The sequence below is a fragment of the Plectrocnemia conspersa genome, unplaced genomic scaffold, assembly GCF_051122295.1.
Source record: "Plectrocnemia conspersa isolate PC_06_02 unplaced genomic scaffold, ASM5112229v1 ptg000014l, whole genome shotgun sequence".
In the NCBI taxonomy this organism is placed as follows: domain Eukaryota; kingdom Metazoa; phylum Arthropoda; class Insecta; order Trichoptera; family Polycentropodidae; genus Plectrocnemia; species Plectrocnemia conspersa.
The window spans coordinates 14,907,653-14,920,236 of NW_028277178.1; the positions used below are offsets into that span (position 1 = coordinate 14,907,653).

General features: G+C 33.7%; 1 protein-coding gene across 1 annotated transcript; it reads left to right on the forward strand.

Moving 5' to 3' along the window:
• Positions 1-4,247: 4,247 nt before the first annotated feature.
• On the forward strand, positions 4,248-9,292 carry TER94 (Transitional endoplasmic reticulum ATPase TER94). Its single transcript, XM_088203442.1, has 13 exons — positions 4,248-4,354; positions 5,785-5,890; positions 5,953-6,206; positions 6,284-6,476; positions 6,535-7,152; positions 7,225-7,389; positions 7,464-7,671; positions 7,747-7,874; positions 7,943-8,108; positions 8,180-8,349; positions 8,502-8,639; positions 8,709-8,863; positions 8,932-9,292. The coding sequence occupies exons 1-13, from the start codon at positions 4,338-4,340 to the stop codon at positions 9,032-9,034; spliced, it is 2,421 nt and encodes an 806-aa protein (XP_088059568.1). The 5' UTR covers positions 4,248-4,337; the 3' UTR covers positions 9,035-9,292.
• Positions 9,293-12,584: the final 3,292 nt, after the last annotated feature.

Consider the following 12,584-nt stretch of genomic DNA (forward strand, 5'->3'; position numbering starts at 1 on the left):
TAATACCTTGCTAATGCTAAAGGATACGAAAATTTATTAGGGAATTTGAATATACTTTTTAGTGAAATCTTGCCATTCAAATACATGAATTGAACATAGATTAGACTGAAAAAAGTGTATCATAAAAACTTATGCTTTGTTAATTATGAAATGGTAGTTTATGATTATATAAAAAATCACATTTATGAATAATTTTAATGAAAAACTGCGATATTGCAAACAAACGTACGCGCTAAATTAAATATATGATGATTACTGTCCACTATCACTTTGTATATGGCTTCAGTACCTTCGAACAACATTGGTACTCTGATATTTATGATATAAAAATGATCATTTTATTGTTATAATGTACCGACATAAATGTTATCAATTGTTTTGTATTTAAATATATATATTTACACTGTATACTTTACTCTAAGTCGTAGGGTTTCAAACTTTTGCCTTGACATGTTATAAATTCCATTGAATTATTTGTGATATGTCTGTGCTATCACAGTTTAGATCCTGTACCCGTTTAGAAAACACTAATTGTTATTGATTTTTTTCATTTATTTATTGTTTTGAAATCTTCTAAGACCTAAATATATATTTATATAAGTACATATAATATAATAAAAATTGTTAATGGTGAAAATTTTGTAATGAAACTTGATTTTTATTTCATATTATTGCAGCTAAATAATTAACTACAATAGTTTTTATATCGCGAATTATTACAACATGAATAATATTTTAATTCAGAATAAAAAATAATCGATATAATTTTAAATTGAATCTCATTAAAATATGTGCGTATACAAATATATATACTTAGGTTTTCTCTCATAGATGAAGGTTGCAAATTTGATATTTTTTTATTTATTAATTAGAAATGCTATTTTAATAAAGATTTAGATGCAATTATTTGCTTTTATTTTAAACATAAGGCTTTCCATTTAAATTTGGCGTACCAAGTATGAAAACGAGATAATTTGATGAAAACGCCTAACGGGTACATAATGTATGCACAGTTATAAATAAAAACTATTGATATTTTACCAAAAGTGCTCATTGCTGTTATAAAAAAATATATTAGTGAAAAAATCCTGCATTAAATGAATGAAAGAATTTCTGTGTTTTATTACCACTCTATAGAATATTACTATATAAATATTATTTTTATAGATCGTATTTTTACTGTGTAAGGTCCGACGAGCTGCGCCGTTAACGCTGAGGTCATTTAAACGACCATTTCAAATATTATGAAAAAGGAATAACAACTCGTTTTTTAGGAAGAGAATACTCAATACCGCAATTATGTAATAGTTAAAGATTACACAGACAACCTGTTAAGCGCTGGTAATCACAAAAAAAATGTTAGTAAAGGATGTGTATATTCTTGCATTAACAACCTTCGAAAGTTACACTTATCAGTTTCACTTCAAGGCAAGAACATATTTCGTTGGTTGAATAATCAAGCGATGCAATTTTCTCGTTAACATCCGCATATGTGATACGTCATAGCTGTCTCGAATCAAAACTATAAAAGATCTGACACTTTTTCACATCGGCAGACGGTAGATAGGCAGACGAGCTCATCTCAGAGGATCAAACATTCGAACAAACCGAGAAAGACCTGCATCCACGCGGATCGTCCAAAAGACATCGCTCCTTCGGCAGCGCTCAGTCTACGATATACAGTTTGCCACTGTTTCTCTGTAATAAAAAATACCTAAGAACAATAAACTGTTACCAACTTTTCCGGCATCTATTTTGGCTGCAAAATCACACTCATTCGGCTTTAAGTCCCCGAAATCATTCAAATTATTATTTAAATGTTAATTGTAATAAATAGTGCAAATGACACTTAAACAATGATATCATTTTAAAATTAAAATAATCGGTCTTCATAAAAAAAGATATTGAATAAATATATATTCTAAAAAATATAAAAATAAAGTTAAAAACACTTTATTTTATTTTTTAATATTAATTAAAACAGATTTAACCATATTTTTTACGACTCCACTACTCTCTTATAATTCGCAGTCGAGAGGCAATAATTATTATGATCATTGTGATTACTATATTGATTGTGAGAGTTGAAGTACATTGTTCCAGTTAATACGCAATGTTGCCATACCTCTCCATATCGCGAATACACACAGAGAAAAATAAATTGGTGCAAAATCGTTCAATTAGGTCAGTGCCGACAGCGACAGCTTGTACACATTTATTTAGTTCTAAGTTACATTATTATTGTGTAATAAAAAATACAACACGTGTAGTTGTTGTGCCGGCTGCCGAAACATTTGGTGAAGTTGCGCGCTATGGTGTATTGCCAGCTATGTAATCGCATGTCCGTTTACAAATGTACCAATTTTATTGAATATTCCCTTCCTCCCCCTCCCCTTCGTAATCAATTCACATTTTTAGGTTATTGAACAAACATTACTAATACTTTTTTTTTATATAATATATTTCAAAATGATTTGGATTGCAATTAAAGTTTGTGCATCGTCATTCGCAAATATTTACCGATTAGAATTTTTAGATGTCGCTCCACGGCGTACTCAATCTCTATTACTCAGCTTTGTGCTAATAGTGAAATGAATAGCAACATGCTTCATAACACTGATTTTAGTTTAGTATCTTCATTTGCTAGTAAAAAACAAAAATGCAAGTCTTTATTCTGATTTAGTGTTTCCCCGAAAACATGGCCTACTTCGCAGATAGGCTAAAATGTGATTTTTCATGATGTTTATAACATAAGTCCTACTCGAAAAATGAGCGAGAGAACCTAATTGAAAAAATATGAATAATAATATTTGTTAAAAAAAACTTTTAAGTTTAGCTTTGTTTAGCTTCGGCTATATTCTCTTTCCTACTTTGACGCGGATTTAACAAATGCGAATGTATATAATGAATATAATGTATATAAGTACTCCCAGATATGCTCCAGATATGTTTCGCTGCTCTTTAAAAGCACTTCCTAAAAAAGTCTTCCAAATTTTGGCGACGGGTGGCAATTAGACACAGATTGAGCCGCTGCAGTAGAGTTTTATGTAAGTATATAAAAAGTTACATGGTGTTTATATAATGGAACGGGGCAGTCGAGAGAAAAAACCGTCACGCCAGTGTTACCCAACTGCCGCCAAATTTTGGCCATAACAAAATAAACAAACACAGTATAAACAATTCATAATCAACCTTTTTCCATTTATGCAGTACGCTCAGCACTATTCTTCTTAAAACAGTTACATAAATATTATGCTCTCTATGAAAAGAGAAAAAGCTTAAGACCGATATATATGCCGATAGAATAGAATATATGCCGATAGAACTTTGGGGACGGGTGGCAACTAGACACAGACTGAGCCACTGCAGTAGTATTTAATTTAACGATTTGAAATTACATATTGAATATTTATATGCAGAGTGAACAGTGGCGCCGGGGCCGCACCGGCGTAACAACCCACCAGAGTCGCTAAGAGAAGAGTGTCCGTCACGCCAGTGTTACCAGAGTGCCGCCAAGTTTTGGCCATAATTAAATAAATTCCTATATAAATAAGCCCTCTACAAAACTAAGCAAAATTATTGATACTTTTCTATATTTTTTTTTTCCATTTTCAATATTAATTTTTGTTTAGGCTGGTTAGGTTTTTTTGAAATGGCATGAGGCAAGTTTAAGACATTAATTCTGAAAGCATCTCACCTACCTAAGCCAGAAAGAATATAAGAACTTCGCATTATATTTATATGCCTTAAAGTAAAAATGTATTCGTGTTGTGAAAAATATTAAGAAGTTAGATTCTGACTAAAAATGTGTCAAAAGTGACTCAGCGCACTTATGATGCTAAACCTAAAAGGAATAATGAGTGAATTTTCTAGTGTTAGAGCGCGAAAAGTTAACGAATATTTTTTATAATTGAGTTTTTAATTTAATTAATTACTGTATAAGTATTACAATTGTCTATTTTCCTATACATAGCTTTATTGTGATCAGAAATATAATTGACCCGGGCATCCTATTTTGTTTGAAATACCTTTAATTTATATTATCTGAAAGAATGGCAATTAAAATAATATTTTAGTATATTTAACTCGTATGTATTAATAATTAATAAATATAAAATATTGGTTTTAATATAAAATTAGTAAATTTGTTAATAATGATTAGACAGTTTTGGCGAGTAGCTGGCCGGAAAGGCGGCTCGCTCGGGACTTAACTTGGGTCAAACTGAAACCGGCAACGTCACGGCGCTAGCGGAGTCGCGGATCGTCCGGCGTGCACACGCCCCGTCGTCGCCGAGTAACCGCTCGCGTTCTCCTCTTTCGCTCTCCTCGTCGCAGCCATGGCCGAGGGATCAGGGTGAGTCTTTCTTTGATCGCGACGTCGACTTGGATCCGCAAACGACGCCCGAGCGACCGACCATCGGCCATCGGCCATCGCCGCATTATATCCATCGACCCCACGTCCATTTTAGAATTTGAACGAAAATTACACACGTTCGACACGATGAACGCATCGCCATACCGGACGTACGCGGATCCCTTTATCGTTCCAGAACAAAATCTCCGAGTCATCCGTGTTGTTTTTTCGCAATGATGTGTCCTTTGTGATCGATGTCAAATGTATCGATGAAAAAAAATGAAACCCCGCACACCATCATGAAAATAAGCTTTTTATATAATCAAATTTAATGGTCGCAAAATTTCAACTATTGGCCCAAATGAAAAACGAAATGCACACTCATCGTTAATAACCTATGAAGCGCACAGAGTTATTTAGATGTTTATGTGCATTCAAATAAAGCGAATCGTTTCTTAGTTATTCCAACATTTTAATTTTTGAGGTACATAGATTTAAACAAACGTATTTACAACAAGCATCCCTAGTTATATATGCACTATTTTACTGGATTTTTATTTATGCGTTTATATTTTATATAAGGATAAACTGACTTATTCCATTAAACGTTTTTCTTACATTTTCTAACAAACATTACCATTTAAATGAATTTGCCAAGTTCGTTAGCCACGTTTTATTTTAACTATGTACTTGAATAAATTATATTTATTTTAATTTTAATACAATATAAAAAGTAATAAATCTGCATTTTCGGTTTTCGTGACCACAATATGACAAATGTCATTTGAGGAAAGTTATAGAAAATTTTTGTCAATATCTATATTTCCAATTGTGTATTTCATAATTGACCAGTAGCTACTAGTCAATTATGAAATATATCCAAAATTACAACATGCAAAGAGTCCATTAACTACTGTTTTTTAACAAATAGAACTTGAACTTTTTTTTACATTAAGTAAATGCAATTTCTTTCTCTAAAAATGTCAAATCCTATTTATTTTACTTTTACCAATAATGACATAATAAAGATAATCATATTACTAATGTTTGCCTAAAATTTATCCCATCTTATTTTAAATACAATATTTAAAGAATAACTAATATTAGGTAGACAAACAAAATTAATCAGTTAAAGAAAATTTAAACTTGAAAAAAAAACATGTATAACTTTTGGTAAGTGATTTGCTTTTGAAAGCATATGACTCGACTGATGATGAAATGCTAAGTGATTTTGCGATTTCTATCAGTGGACTTCTGTAATATTTATTTAAAGTTTTGGTTATATATTCACAATTTAAAAAATACTTTCTTTTGTGAATAAACAAAAAACACTTGTTTAACCAAATACTCGATAGGTGTCGATTTGTATGCACGTGTATTTTAAACATAATTTAATACCCAAATTTTCATTACAATATTTCATTTTTCAGACATGATGATTTATCTACTGCAATTCTCCGTCGCAAAGACCGTCCCAATCGTCTCATTGTTGAAGAAGCTCACAATGACGACAATTCAGTCGTCGCTCTCTCTCAGGTTTACACTCATTTAATCATTTTTTTATATAGGAAAATTCAACAGCTTTTTATATAATTCAGGCTAAAATGGACGAATTACAACTTTTCCGCGGTGACACTGTCATCTTGAAAGGAAAGAGACGCAAACAAACCGTTTGCATCGTCTTATCCGACGAGACGTGCCCCGATGAGAAGATCCGTATGAACAGAGCTGTCCGTAACAACTTACGCGTGCGCCTCAGCGACGTCGTCGCCGTCGCACCGTGCTCTGATGTCAAATATGGCAAGAGAATTCATGTCTTACCGATCGACGATTCCGTCGAAGGTTTGACTGGGTGAGTATTTTAAAATGAAATCTATCAATCTGCAATTTATCTATTTTTACTTATATAATTTTTTTTGTAACTTTTAGTAATCTATTCGATGTGTACTTGAAGCCGTACTTTTTGGAAGCTTACCGTCCAATCCATAAGGACGATATGTTTATCGTCCGCGGAGGTATGCGCGCTGTCGAGTTCAAAGTTGTAGAAACTGATCCGGCGCCTTATTGCATCGTTGCTCCTGAAACGATCATTCATTGCGAAGGAAATCCTATCAAGCGAGAGGTATGCAAGTTTTTATATTTGATAAATCTTTTGATATTAATGTAAAATTTAATTTTAGGAAGAAGAAGAGGTCTTGAATGCTGTAGGATATGACGACATCGGCGGTTGCAGAAAGCAGTTGGCGCAAATTAAGGAGATGGTCGAGCTTCCTTTGCGTCATCCGTCTTTATTCAAAGCTATCGGTGTGAAGCCGCCGCGCGGTATCTTGCTCTACGGACCTCCCGGTACCGGAAAGACGCTCATAGCGCGAGCCGTAGCTAACGAAACGGGAGCGTTTTTCTTTTTGATCAACGGTCCCGAAATTATGAGCAAACTTGCCGGCGAATCAGAGTCTAATTTGCGCAAGGCTTTCGAAGAAGCCGATAAAAACTCTCCGGCTATCATCTTCATTGACGAAATCGACGCGATCGCTCCTAAAAGAGAAAAGACGCACGGTGAGGTGGAACGACGCATAGTCAGCCAGCTTCTCACTCTTATGGACGGCATGAAAAAATCTTCTCACGTCATCGTGATGGCTGCTACCAACAGACCGAACTCGATCGATGGAGCTCTTCGCCGATTCGGTAGATTCGATCGCGAAGTCGACATCGGTATTCCGGATGCAATTGGTCGCCTTGAAATCTTACGTATACACACCAAAAACATGAAATTGGCCGAAGACGTGGATCTCGAACAGGTAATTTAGATAATTTAAATTGATAATATATATATATATAGAATATTATTTAATATTGTTTTTAAATCTTAGATTGCAGCCGAATCGCACGGACATGTAGGAGCAGATTTAGCTTCGTTGTGCTCGGAGGCTGCTCTCCAACAGATTCGCGAGAAAATGGATCTGATCGATTTGGAAGACGATCAAATTGATGCCGAAGTGCTCAATTCGTTGGCCGTGTCTATGGATAACTTTAGAGTGAATATTTTTGGAAATATACTTTGTTTTAAATTTTGTTTTTGGAATTATACTTACAAATTTCTTTCGCATAGTACGCTATGACTAAGTCGTCGCCGTCGGCTCTTCGCGAAACCGTCGTAGAGGTGCCAAACGTCAGTTGGTCTGACATCGGAGGATTAGCGAACGTCAAGAAAGAACTTCAAGAATTGGTTCAATACCCAGTTGAACATCCGGATAAATTCCTCAAGTTTGGTATGCAGCCGTCTCGCGGAGTCTTGTTTTATGGACCACCAGGATGCGGTTCGTATTCCGTTGCAACGACAATTTTTTTTTCATCACTACGAGAATAACATATTTCATATTATCAACTTATAGGTAAAACTTTGTTAGCCAAAGCTATAGCAAACGAATGTCAGGCTAATTTCATATCAGTCAAAGGTCCTGAACTACTCACTATGTGGTTCGGTGAATCTGAAGCTAACGTTAGAGATATATTCGATAAGGTACTTATAATAAAAATAAATATAAAGCGTTACATTTCTCATGTACTGACTTAATTTTACTCATTCAGGCGCGTTCCGCTTCTCCGTGTGTCTTATTCTTTGATGAGCTGGACTCTATAGCTAAATCTCGTGGAGGTTCAGTCGGTGACGCCGGCGGTGCCGCTGACAGAGTCATCAATCAAATCTTAACAGAAATGGATGGTATGGGAGCTAAGAAAAACGTATTTATTATCGGTGAGTCTTGCCCCTTCGATTGTATTATAAAAATTGGATCAACGATGGTAATGTTCTTATTTTATATACAGGTGCAACTAACAGACCAGATATCATCGATCCAGCTATTTTGCGACCTGGTCGTCTCGATCAACTCATTTACATTCCGCTTCCGGATGAAAAATCTCGCGAAGCCATCTTCAAGGCGAATTTAAGAAAATCTCCAGTCGCAAAGGATGTGGATCTGAATTATATTGCAAAGGTATGCTCGCTATCATGTTGATGTTTTGTGTTTGGTATGATATCTCCGAGTTTGTTAATAAAAATATGAATGTCGAGTCTTGATTGAGAAAGTTATGAGGTTGGCCATAAAAGAGGAGAGTCATTCAAAATTAAATAAATATTTCATTTCAGGTCACGCAAGGTTTCAGTGGAGCAGATTTAACTGAAGTTTGCCAACGGGCATGTAAACTAGCCATCAGGCAGTCCATCGAAACTGAAATCCAAAGAGAAATGCAACGTCAACAAGCGACGGCTACTACCGCTATGGATGTCAGTTAAAATATATTTATGGTATGTTATCTATTTAATATTATAATAACGTTAACGTTATATATTTAGCTGGACGAAGAAGATCCCGTTCCTGAAATTACTAGAGCTCATTTCGAGGAAGCTATGAAGTTTGCTAGGAGATCTGTATCCGACAACGATATACGCAAATATGAAATGTTTGCACAGACATTGCAGCAGTCGAGAGGCTTTGGAACGAACTTCCGGTATATTCTATTCTATCGAACGATTCTATCAAAGAGAATTGTTATCATATTCTAACTTACTATTGCAGATTCCCAGCTGGTCAGCCGGCGCCTGGTGGAGGTACGGGTTCGGGCGAAGCCGATGCGCCAACGTTTCAAGAAGAAGACGGAGATGATGATCTTTATAGCTAAATATGATAAGTCATACATCCGATAAAGCGTCGACACGGGACTTTTAATATATTCGAAATTCATTTCGACAACTTTATTTGAAATTATTACGTCGGTTGCGTCAGTGTCTAAGGTTATAAATAATAACCTCAAAAATGAGGTACATAGATATAATTTATGATTGGTTTTTGTATTCTCACAATATTTTCTAATTATGTAGCGTGTTGGTCTCAAATTGTTTTAAATTAACAATATGTGATTAAATTCATTAAATATAAAGATTGCTTTATTATTTTATTTTCATTTTCCTTAATGCTATCCTTTTAATTCCTCGAACCTTCCCTGATGACTAAGGTCATCGGGGAAGGATTGATCTAATGCTTCTTTGGGCAATACTAATTGTTAGAACTAGTTAATTTACGATATATGTCTTCCAATTAGTCATTGGGTTCATTCAAATGAGCACTACTTATATATCTAGGCTTTTTATAGAACAATTCTATTTAGCTGGAATATTATATCGATATTTTAACAATAGTCTCCCAATTATTCACCCGAGTGTATTAATCAATCATATTTGCCATAAAAAAAGGTTTTCTTGTAACTTTTCATGTTATGCAGCTTACTATATAAATACAGATAACTTCATTGTCCCTGAGTTTTTCATTCAGAAACTTTCTACTTGTTGCATTTTAACTACATTTTTCAGGTCCTATTCATCTTGCATCCTCTCTTATGCAGTCCATCCGTTTATTTTATGAACTTTTGGGATCTATGATTTAGTACCCAGTGCCATCAGGCAATATATCCTAATGGATATCTTACCAATCAGGTTATTTTACCTAATGTATAATGCCTTTAATTTTCTACTATTCATTTTTACTTATTAAACTACAGACTCTCGGCACCTTTTTTGACTATATGGCTCAAGTTGTTTCACCCTTTGTGTATAATACACGTAAAATTCTTATTACCTCAAAAAGATTTTGTCTTCTTGGCATCACCAAATTTTGCTTTATTTGAATTAATTCTTTCAATAATCATTACCTCTTTTTCCAGCAGTATTATTGCTTCTTCAATATCTCCTACTGCTGCCAAATATACAAATACTGTTCGCATGTGCCAGGAATGGTTCTAATATGTTTATTTATACCTTAAGGTTTTCAGGTGACGTATTGCTGATATTGTCTTTTCTTAATCCTAACTTCACCTCAAATTTATTTCTTAGATTTGTATTCTAGTACTTCTCGCCATTTTTTGTTCTCATCCATATTTTAAAAGGGAATTTTGTCTCTGGAGTTTTTCTTTTGTGTGTCAGCTCTGGAGTTGTGCTGCCTGATGAATCTTCTTAATTTTGTTTCGGATTCAGTAGATCATGGATATATTTTATCTTCATCCTCAATCGTTTATCCTTCTTGATGTTTGCAAAATGTCCTCTGATGAAAATGAGATATTGCTAATACAAAATAATTGTACTTTATGTATTGTAATGTGAACCTAGGAATGGATATGAATAAAATACGTTTTGCATAGTAACTCTTTAATTAAAATCTTGATAGTAATTTAATACTTACATTGTACATTAAAAAAATCTTTCAGATTTGATTCCATCTGTATAAATTTGTCCAGCTAAAAATATGAACAAATGTTAATTGACAAAGCTGACTGCACTGGAATACTAGTAAGCATTATGTTACAATCAGGGCTCTCTTCAACAAAAATAAGCTTATATTTGCAGGGAGAATTTCTTTGATTCACTGTCATTTTAAAGAAATATGAAATAATAACAAAATAAATCGGTGAACACAATCATTCCGGATATTCGGCAAGAATCAAAGCCGCTAAAACTCTTCAATCAATATAAGATAAAGCGATTACAATACAATACAGTTGTATAAGATTGAATGCAGCAGTCATCGGCCAAATTCCAAATAATTCTAATGTCAAAAAATATAAATAACAATAGGTAAAAACGTAAATAATAACAGAAATAAAAATGGGTAATTACAACATATGCAATTTTCAAGTAAACAGCTTTATTTTTATTCAATTATTTTATTTAAGAAATAGAAATTAACCGGAGAAAAATAATTAAGAATACATTCATTTATCACGTCCTCTTTTGATTCCCGTTAGGGCTAAGATGTCTGCGCTTTCCGACTCACCTATGGCTGTCGCCATCCGGCTTCTTAATACACTGGCATTGCATATTGATATATTTAATGTCAGCTATGAGGAGCTGATCCGGTTTGTTTCATTTAATTTTATTATTTTTTGTTTGCTTCTTTCTTGTATTATTTTGATTACAATTATTTTTGTGTATTAAAATAATACGATGTGTTGTTTTCGACCATCGTGACGCATTAGGGTAACCTGTTAGGTCACGGTGGTCTTAATTTAATTTAAATAAATAAATTAAGAAATATTTTAAATACTTTGTGATCATTAACTTAAATATTTGTATACAAACATCAGGAAAAATTAAAAAAGCAGCCTTAACTCTGAAAGGCTCTTTTTTGGCTCCAGATTTTTTAATTCCTTTATAAGTTTGAAGCACATGTTTTTTAGGAAGTAGAGTGAATACCACCAGAATCACGTATTCTTTTGCAATTCTGTGTATTATATACAACTGGTAAAACAGCAATGGCACTGTTTTGAATTTGCTGTCTGCAACCATTTTATGGAGCGCACCTTTAGCCGCAAATTTAAATGCGTTATGAAGATTAAAACCATTAACATTGCCATATATCAAAAACAGTTCATTCTTGTGCGTCATTTTATATTCATTAGGAATTACGAAATACGCCAAATTTACTGGATTAAGAAGCATGTGAATCATGTTATGCCAAGTTCTTCTTATCATTTTTTTGACATTATAATTATGAATGATGCACTCAATCTTGTACAACCTTCTGACAATAGCCAATTACTCCCGTATAACATTATAATCACTTTCTTTTATCGATTGAAGAGTTTAAATGTGCCTTTGATTCTTGCCGAATTTCTGGAATGATTATGTTTATTGTTATTTTCTTATGATTTAATTTAATTACACAAAATATTGCCCACACGTTAAGATGTACATGTACACAATGAAATGGACCAGAATTTTCTTTTCAGGTAACATCGCTGCAATTGTAAATTCGGAGCTACATCTAAAATAACCTAACTCTTGTAAAATTTGCCTCAACATATGTGCCACAAACCCATAACATGCAGTAGCGTTGTAGCAACAATCTCCGTTTGCCGACTTTTTACTTGTGGACCAGCTCAAAAAGCTTCCCTACCAAATAAGATCCAGCGTTGTTCTTCTTTAAGACTAAACAAGCAACAATCATTTTACAATTGTCTATCGAGTACTCTTCACAAGGCAGATTTGATATGTAACATCAGACAGGAAAAAAATTATGTAGCAAGTACTCACGTCAGAATTTGACAGTAGTCGATACAAATAATTTTATTATTGACTTTGTACCAAAATATGTTTGTTTCATATGGAATTTAATATAACCATGACTTTGTTAATCGCCTGAAACTAAATATTCTCCCTTGAGATTTAAACATATTTAAG